This window comes from Etheostoma spectabile, chromosome 17, assembly GCF_008692095.1.
Source record: "Etheostoma spectabile isolate EspeVRDwgs_2016 chromosome 17, UIUC_Espe_1.0, whole genome shotgun sequence".
Taxonomy (NCBI): Eukaryota; Metazoa; Chordata; class Actinopteri; order Perciformes; family Percidae; genus Etheostoma; species Etheostoma spectabile.
In genome coordinates, this window is record NC_045749.1 from 8,641,473 (window position 1) to 8,651,530 (window position 10,058).

General features: G+C 37.5%; 1 protein-coding gene across 2 annotated transcripts in view; it reads left to right on the top strand.

Moving 5' to 3' along the window:
* phyhiplb (phytanoyl-CoA 2-hydroxylase interacting protein-like b) overlaps positions 1 to 10,058 on the top strand; it is an 18,454-nt gene extending 8,396 nt beyond the window's left edge. For both annotated transcript variants that reach the window (XM_032540908.1, XM_032540907.1), the window contains exons 2-5: positions 2,067 to 2,263; positions 2,959 to 3,133; positions 4,581 to 4,698; positions 8,648 to 10,058. In XM_032540908.1, the coding sequence (XP_032396799.1) occupies positions 2,067 to 2,263; positions 2,959 to 3,133; positions 4,581 to 4,698; positions 8,648 to 9,191 (1,034 nt within the window). In that variant the 3' untranslated portion in view covers positions 9,192 to 10,058. The remainder of the gene's footprint in view (positions 1 to 2,066; positions 2,264 to 2,958; positions 3,134 to 4,580; positions 4,699 to 8,647) is intronic.

The window sequence follows — 10,058 nt, forward strand, 5'->3', positions numbered from 1 at the left end:
TTCTGACTGAGTAGCAAGATATGAATTAAATTGGGATTCTGTGTATGTTCTCATCCAATTAGATTGAATTTGGAATGAAATGATTGTAAACTTGTTAGTGAGGACTAGATTAGGACTGGATTTAAAGCTGATTCTGGTTTCCAACTTTGCCCCAGGTGTGTCTGTTAAAACACGGGCGGAGACAACTTCTCTCTATTAATGCTGTGTGTGTGTGTGTTGTGTGTGTGTGTGTGTGTGTGTGTGTGTGGTTTTGCAAAGAAATAAATAACATTGTAAAGGCAACCAAAGACAATGCATATGAATTATGTAAATGCTAGCAAATAATAACGATAAACAATTAATAACAATTAATGAATTGTCATTTGTAAAGCAGCTCACGCTGCACCATTTTGTCACATTTAGCTTCAAACATTCAAACAATGTTTGAAAAACTGGTATGAATTTTTGAGGGTCACTTTTTTGCACATTTCCAACAATATTTGTCAACTTAGAGATATTTTAAAATAGTTAAATCCAAATATTAAATGTTACACCTTAATGTTAAATGGTAAATCTAAATGGTAAATCTAAATCTAAATTGTAAATTTAAATCTAAATGTTAAGCCTAAATGTTAAGCCTAAATGTTAAGAGTACTTTGAGTTTTTAGTGTTCTTTTATGAATGGTGCGGGACTTATGACCTGTAGCCACTATAGCCAGCCACGTGTGGGGCTCACCCCCCCCCCCCTAACTAAATATTAGTTTAATATTAAGTTTCACCCAAAAAATGTAGATTTAACATTTAGATTTAGATTTAGATTTGACATTTAGATTTAACATTTAAATTTAGATTTATCATTTACATTTACATTTAACATTTGGATTTAGATTTAATATTTAGATTTAACATTTAGGTGTAACATTTAATATTTGGATTTAACTATTTAAAATATTTCTAAGTTGACAAATGTTGTAAACGTGCAAAAGCTGACCCTCAAAAATTCATACCAGTTTTTTAAACATTGTTTGAAGCTAAACGTGTCAACACGTTGCTGTTATTTTCAGCTTGAGCCGCTTTCCAAACGGCACCCCATAATTAATTACATTATCTTAATGCAGTGTAACTGTAACACGTAGCCTACATAATGCACCAAATACTAACGTGAGCAAGGGCAACAATCGCCATTATGAACTAACAGCGCGGTGCAAACTAGCTAACAGGTGTAGAACACAACAACAAAATCATTAGCTAACTTACTTTAAATTTGCCAGAACTATAGACCAATACAACAATAGGCTTAAATGAACTGACAACATTAGTTATACGACTTACATTTCACATACACAATCTCAACTGATTATTCTCCGGAAAGCTAGTCACTTTTTCTTTTCTCTCACTTTTGTCTCCGTGTGGCGTGCGCGCCCGTTCGCGTTGTGAGGCGTGTGCCCGCGCTGTTCTCCGACATGCACTCACAATCACACCTGATAGACAACCTTTTATACAAAACTAAATAACGAGCCAATTTTGTAAAATGTGAGGAGTAGAAAGCACCAATATGGATGTTAAAATGTAAGGAATAAAAGTTAAAAGTTGCCACAAAAATATATAGTAAAGTAAAAACATCTGAAAAATCTACTTAAGTACAGTATTTTTAGGTTACTTCGTTACTTCCCATCTCTGGTGCTAGCTGAGCTTTTTTTAAATCATACTGCTGATTACAAATGAATGTGTGTGGTAAGAGACTGATGTGTTTCCATGGCAACATATATTGCAGTCAGCGATGCAGGCAGTTCCGTGTGTGTGTGTGTGTGTCTTATTATATTTATAAAAACTATATATAATTATAATATATATATATATATATATATATATATATATATATATATATATATATTACTGTTAGTATGTCCTCTATTGTTTCAGATAATAAAAACATGATTTACCATCACTGATAAATGCAATGTTAATGCAAGCAAAGCAAAACTGATATCATATTGAAAAAAATCTTTACACTGATCACAGGGTTCCTGTTGTTCTATTTGACACTACTAATATTAATGTTGGTAGTGGTTTTTTCTACTACACAGGAAGTAAATCCCAGGATGGCAGCATCTCCGAGATGGAGGAGCTCCCTGTTCCTCAGAACATCAAGATCAGCAACATAACCTGCGACTCCTTCAAGATCTGCTGGGACATGGAGCCGCGCAACAAGGAACGCATCACACACTACTTTATTGACCTGAACAAGAAGGAGAACAAAAACTCAAACAAGTTCAAACACAAGGTAATGTTTAATCAGCACAGATAAACACCTTTAAAGGTAACACTAGGTATGATAATCCTTGGTGTTAGAAAAAAAAAAACTGAAAGACGTAACACCTTTAAGATAACCTTTCTTTCACGCTTAAGGAAAAAAAAATTACTTCAATATGGTTTAGTTCAAAGACTCCACAGCGAGGAGTCACTCTGAGCTCTTAAGCTAATATCACTCACACGGCCCTTTCTGCTTGAGAGTAATTTCACCAGCAGCAGGATGACTGCAGCTCTTTTACTGGACAGTCAGTCAATCTTACAGACGTGTTTCATCAGCCTCTTTCGTTTCCTCCTGCAGTCACTTCCTGGGTGCTGTGAGTGTTCTCCTCTTCCTAGCGGACAAACCCATACTAGTATTTTGATTTTGGTTGGTGTGCAGCAACAGGGTCGGTGGATAAATGGGCTGGCTCTGTTGCTAGGCAGGGGCTCCCGGTCCAATCAATGATCTGCTACGGCCCACTGAAGCTTTGGGGGAGGGGGGTAGTCTACAGAATATTCTGTATGTCCATAAAGAAAAGGGCAGCTACAGGTATGAACTGCATACTGGTACGTTAAATGTGTGCATGTGTGTGGCTAAAAGAAAGCCATAACTGGAGTATCTCTTTCTGACCAGTTTTTTTTTCCTGTCATCATATACCTCCTTTTTCCATCCCTTCCTCCCTCCAGGATGTTCCTACCAAGCTGGTAGCCAAGGCAGTGCCCCTGCCCATGACGGTTCGGGGCCACTGGTTCCTGAGCCCACGCACAGAGTACACCGTTGCTGTCCAAACCGCATCAAAACAGACTGACGGGGACTACACCATCTCCGAGTGGAGCGAGATCATCGAGTTCTGCACTGCTGGTGAGTAGTATGCAGCTTACAGTACCATAAGTACATGTATTTTTTTTATTTGTCTTGAACTGAACTACAGAGGAAAATAGGATATTAAAGGGGGGTAATTTATACTGATTGGAGGGGGAAATGGATGGAGAGATGGAGGAGGGGCGAGTGATGGAAAAGAAGAATCAAAGGAAGGCGAGGAGCTGTGCTGTATATCTTCTGATGCAGAGATCACCTAGTTCAACATTGTTGCCTTGTGGTTTAGAGTGGGGGAGGGTATAAGGGGGAGGAAATGATGGCAGCAGCAGTTGATATGGGGGGAAGGAGAACAGGTAAGGAAAAAATGAAGATGCAAAAATTGATGATGGTTCAAATCATCTGTCAGACACCCTTCATTACTGTAAAACCTCTGTTAATTTGTTAAACTGCCATTTATTCCTGCTGCATAATTGACAGTACAAGTACAGCTGAGGCTGATGGGAATGTAATTTTGACCTGATGATGGCACTTGATGAGGGAATCAATACATGTATTACAGTGCCTCCTGAGAGAGTATCTGAACCAAATTTCATGGCAATCATTCAAATAGATATTTCCCTCAAAATGACAAATGTGAATCTCATGATATTCTGCCATCATGCTAGCTTGGTTACAAACACGTTAAAATATCAATAACAACTTAAAATAAGAGGGTGGGGCAGTTGTTGAACAGATGCAGCTGAGATGGGAGGATGGGAACAGGCAGTGGAAGAGTGTGTGTGATGAAGGTGTAGAGATATTAGTGATGGTGCTAAAGATGCCGCTGCCAAGATCTCCCATTCCTGTTAAATACTCAGTCTCTCAGTTGAATTTTTTAACTAGCATTTATCCCAATATGTATGCAAATAGGCTACAGGTCTAAGAAATGCAGAATGCATTGCAGATACTGAGAGAATTGGGAAATCTGCTTTACATTAATAATCTTCTTAATAGTCTTCTTTAACTTTTGTTAAAGGTTCTTTATAGTTACATGAGAGCAGGGAATGTTCCCCAAATCATCCTTTTCCGTGTGTTCAAGTGCTTGTAGGTGGAAAAAAGAAAAAAGAAAATTGAAATGTAGGAAAAGAGCCTCTATCATTTTAAACTTAATATATACTTTAGATAAAATCCACACCCATTTGGCTGCTTACATGAGTGAGTGAAAGGAGACTGTGTGTGTGTGTGTGTGTATATATATATATATATATATATATATATATATATAATGCTGAGTCATTTTAAGCTATGAATATGAAGTAGTTAAGAATGGAAAGATATCAGGGTCCTTGAGTACCCATGCACAGTTCATATTCAATACTAGCCGGTGCACACAGTCACTAGTATTTATAATTTAAGAAATTCTAGAACTGACATTTGTACTCTGGTTTCCTATCCTCCTGATGACTGCATATTCATTTTCACTGTAATGTGCCTTGTGTATGTTTTCCAGATTATTCCACAGTGCATCTAAACCAGCTGTTGGAAAAGGCAGAGGTCATCGCCGGCCGGATGCTGCGTTTCTCTGTCTTCTACAGGAACCAGAATAAAGAGTACTTCGACCACGCCAGGTAGGAAGCCCACCCTCGTTATTACTGAGATGTAGTCTTTGTTTATAGTTTTTGATCTTTTCTTTTGAACTAATGAGACCATTAATTCAAAATGTCAAAGACAGTTTTTGGCTTGGTATAAATGTGTCTGCATTGCTTGACACCGCTCTTTCTCCCCAATTTCTTTGCATTTTTCCAAAAAATGTTCTACTATATGACTTTTATTACTTTTTTATGACACACTATACGACACACTATACTGTGACATTTTTTATGGCAATCTATACTAGGACGTTCTTTATATTTTCTATGACGTGCTACGCTATGACTTTGTCATTTTATTTTTATAATACAGTTTATTATGACTTTTTACAACGTTTTTATGACATACTAGTTCATGAAATTTTATGACTTGTTACAATATGCTATACTATGACTTTTTATGACTTTTATTACATACTAAACTACTTTTATACTGACTTTTTAATTATACTATATATACTATATATTAAACTTTTTATGACCTTTTCTGACATACTATACTATGACTTTTTATGACTTTTATTACATACTAAACTACTTTTTTATGATATACTATGCTGACTTTTTTTTAATTATTTTCAGTGACACACTATTCTATAACTTTCTTATGACTTTTATTGACATACTTTTTTAAAATGTATTTTTACAGATTATTTGTTTTGGGCATTTTAGCCTTTGATTCCACAGGACAGAGGGGGAATGACATGCAGCAAAGGGCCGCAGGTCGGAGAACCCGGTTCATGTCGAGGAGTAAACCTCTAGATATTTGCGCCTGTTCTACCAACTGAGCTAACCCAGTCACATGACATGCTATACCATGACTTTTTATGACATACTATAAAATGTATGACTTTTTACAACATTTATTATGACATCCTACACTATGGCTTTTGTGACATACTATAATATTAATATTTATATATTATATATTTTATAATAATAATAACTTTGTTTATATAGCACCTTTAAAAACAGAATTTATGAAGTGATTTCACCCAGAAAGTAAAAGCAGGGTACCCAGAAGACAATTAAACAAGGAAAAGCCAAATAGTTAGGCCAACAAAAGCAAGTCAAAATTTATCATGAATAAATTTCAAGAGTTCAAGAGTGTGTGGGGTTAGTTGCTCACTGCATTATAGATAGATAGATAGATAGATAGATAGATAGATAGATAGATAGATAGATAGATAGATAGATAGATAGATAGTAAAACAGTGCAAGAATAATCAATACTGTGGATAATATAAATACAAATAGAAGATAAATACAGTATATACAGTTTTTTACGATCGCTATGAAAAAATTTTGTAATACCTTTTCTATTTTTAATTATTTTTAATTATTTTTTTCTTAACGCACCAACACACCTACAACACATAAATGACAAAACAGTTAATTTCATGCTCAAAATCACACATTGTAAACTAAACTCCAACACAAATTTTTAAAATACAATAATACCCTAAAACACTATATCTACCAAAACAATGCAAACATGTCTCAAAATCAAATCATTTTTCCAAACACTAACACATCTCCCAACAGGAACATTTAGTCAATCATACAACAATATCACACAAAACACTAACATCAGATGGAATTACAGAAACTGCATTATTTTATGTGTCTGCAGTTTCTCTGGAAGTCTCTCTAGATTTTTGTTTTGTTGGGTTTAGTAAATGCATGAATTCTGTTTCTTTTGCTGCTGGTTTTCAATACAAAAAAATGAATGACCTTATATGGTAGAATGTATGGTTTATGAAAAAAAGGAGACAGAGACAGAATTGTCCTGGTACCATTGGTTCCACTCCCTTGTGCAGGAATTTTTCGTACTTTCTTTGTATTCATCTTTACTGCATTGTTCCTTTTCCACACAAAATCAGCCCAAATAGGTCGTCTTTTACTGTAACATAGCAAAATCACGTTTGGCCAGGTTTGCGTAGACAAACAAAGCATTTGACTTTGGTTACAGTAATCTTTGCTCTCAAAGCACAACACACACTTACTGTAACATATAAATAATAAAAACAGATGGTCATGCAATTCAAAGAACTTCAACAGCTGAGTGTGTTTCCTGTATGGGAATCAGCTGATCTATTTGCATAGCTTCAATCAGCTGTTTCTCAGTAGCAATGAAATAAATTGCAGGGGATATATTTGTGTTTGTTTGTGAACAGCTGTTCTTTTTTACTTTAACCTATAAGTTAGGGTTAGAACATGATGTCATCTGTTCTGACATACAGTGTGAAAACATTAGTGAATTTGGCAGTAAATATCCATTGTTTTGGTCTTGATTGAGCTTGTTTGTAAAAGATGTTCAAGCATTTTCAATTTGTGTCAACTGTATGCATTTTGTGTAAAAGCAACAATAAATGTGTTAATTGTATAGCCTACACAGACAGATTCTGTGCTAACTGTGTTAAGAGTTTAGGAAAGTTGTTAAAAGTATTGAAAAAATTGTCGTAAAAAACTGTAAACAAATGCAAATTTTGAATAAGGCTAACACAGCCAGTAACAGACTGACAGTCTAGCATCAATAACACAATGCAGTTGAACATTCAATTAATTTCACTTCACCATTGCTGGTTTGAGTTGAACTACTGTATTGCCTGGGGGACAAAGATTTCTTCAGTCTGTTGAGCAGGACGGAGACAGCAATCTGCCACTGAACATACTCCTCTGCCTAGTGCATGTGCTGTGCAGAGGGTGATGTACAACAAACAGTTTATTTAGGGTCCTTCTCTCTGTTACTGACATAAGTAAATCTGAATTATGTTGCATTGATACAGCCGAGTTATCACTAGCTATGACTGTTTAGTTGCGCTACCTTTCAAAACGTATAGTAAATGTAAGTCAAAGTGTGTCACTGATATAACCGTTTAGAACATGGAAGTGTTAGAAGTGGCGACGGGGTCTCAGAATGTATGGAAAGGGTCTTAAAAGGTATTACATTTAACTTCAGGATTCCTGCATATACCCCGGGGAAAGAAAAAATAAACATGCTTGTGGCTACAAAAGATGCACAGGTCTGTTTTGATGTTAGGAGTGTGGCAGGTGGGAGGAAGAGAAGTAGCCTGTTTTAGTTGTACAGTTAGTTACATAGTGTATACTGGATTTTGTCTGGGTTACTGTGTTACTGTTTTTTGTAACGTCTTGTCAAGTCCTACCCCTGTAATGGTGTAATCTTTTCTCCTCAAATGTTCTCTCAGTGCTCTATGTCTGACAAAGTGCATTACTGTACAAAAGCCACAGCTTGTGTGCACTCTTTTGAGGGAACTTTACAGCATGACATCATCTGGGTAGACTTCTACCCTTAGGTAGAGTTGCATCTCTCTGCTACGGTATACTGAAAGTGCTTCTGTTAAACTGCACCATCATGTGGGGAGTAACAGTACTAACATTACCACTTGATGAGGCCTCTGCTCCAGTGACCTGCAGTGGGAGCTGACTAATTCCATAATGCCCACAACAAAGCATCATTTATGGATATAAGTACAACCTTTGGAGTGATAGAGTAAATCTGAGCTCCGAAGCTCCAATTATGAATTGTAATTACAGTCCCGTGGGAAAGATATGCATCTGCCACAGAATCAGCCATCACTTTGAATGTTCATCTTTTAATTAGCTTTCTGAAAGCTGCTTTTGTTTTCTAGCAGTTTGTCATAATGAAAGACGTAGTTTCTCAATGCAGCTTTTTTCTCACGATAGGTTTCTGAGAGACAAACTGGACTAAGCTAACGTCATTACAGTTCCAGAAATAGTGAAACTTGATATGTATTCCATTCAGTTCATTGTGTTATCTTACAAATTTTATCAGCTTTTTCCACATGTCATGCTGTCTGCTGGCATTTCCAAAATGACTGATTTCCTGAGAGGGAAAATCATGTGTTTGTTCAAAGCCAATTTTTATTATTTTTCTAAACTCTAGGGAGGCGCAGGAGAACCGGATGCTGCAGTCAGTGAAAGACAACAGCGGCAGCCACGGCTCACCCATCAGCGGCAAGCTAGAGGGCATTTTCTTCAGCTGCAACACAGAGTTCAACACAGGCAAGCCTCCACAGGACTCCCCTTACGGCCGCCACCGCTTTGAAGTTCGGGCTGACACGCTCTTCAACCCGGACACCAACCTGTACTTTGGAGACTTCTACTGCATGTATACAGCTTACCACTACGTTATTCTGGTCCTGGCGCCAAAGGGCTCCACAGGAGACGAGTTTTGTAAGCAGAGGCTTCCTGCGCTAGACATCACCAACAACCGTTTCCTTACCTGCAAGAAGGGTGAAGAAGGTGACGGAAGTCTGGTGTTTCACCACGCCCAGGATGTCATCCTGGAGGTGATCTACACGGAGCCCGTAGACCTGGCATTAGGCTCTGTGGCTGAGATCAGTGGGCACCAGCTGATGAGCATGTCTACAGTAAATGCCAAGAAGGACCCCAGCTGCAAGACCTGCAACATCAGTGTTGGACGCTAAGAACAGGCACAATGCAGGAAAGGAAGGGAAGGACTAGAGGTCACTGGGCTCTAAACACACACAGGAAGTCCACATGTACTGAAGAAGCAGACACATGCATGAAGCAGCAGATTTAGTAGGCTCCCAGACATGCACACCAACATATCTCTGACACCGCTCTGTACTCTGAAGAGACCATCATTTCCAAAGAAGAGTGGAGGAAAAAAGGAGGAAGGTACTCACTCTTGACACCTGCATCGTTGTCTCCTCATCTGAAAGGGTTACCCCAAATGTTGAAAACATACATAATAAAAACATACCTAAAGATATCCCACATAAGGGACCATTAACTGAGACATCTAAACCCGGGACACCAACACCCAGATCCATCCACCCTGCAAGTCAACCCTGGCGTACTGACCAAACCCTTTAACTGTACTAACAAACATCGGCTGATTATGTTCAGTTTCCTGTTAATTAATCTGAACACTTGTCCCGTATTTTGTTAACAACCTTTGCCTTGTTATTATTGATATGCTGATGACCGAATATCCACTGTATTTGTGGACACATATTTGGCTGTTTCCAGTTACTTTGACTTTAGTTTGTCGTTTTAAGAAAGGTTTTCTTCTCATTCTACCGTAGACAATTTCAGACTTCTTCTGTTTTTACCTCCTTCTAGTGGCACTGACTGGTACTACAATTTTATAGGGCTGCAGCATCGATAGTCATCTTTCTTTATACCAAAGGTATTAAAAACCAGATGGCAAACCGCTGTGGAATCTTAACAGTACTAATGCAACAGCCTCTAAAATGTGTGTTCACTCAAGTCTGTGATGACCAAGTGTGAACTACTTGTTGACCTATTAAAAAAAAAAAAAAAAAAAA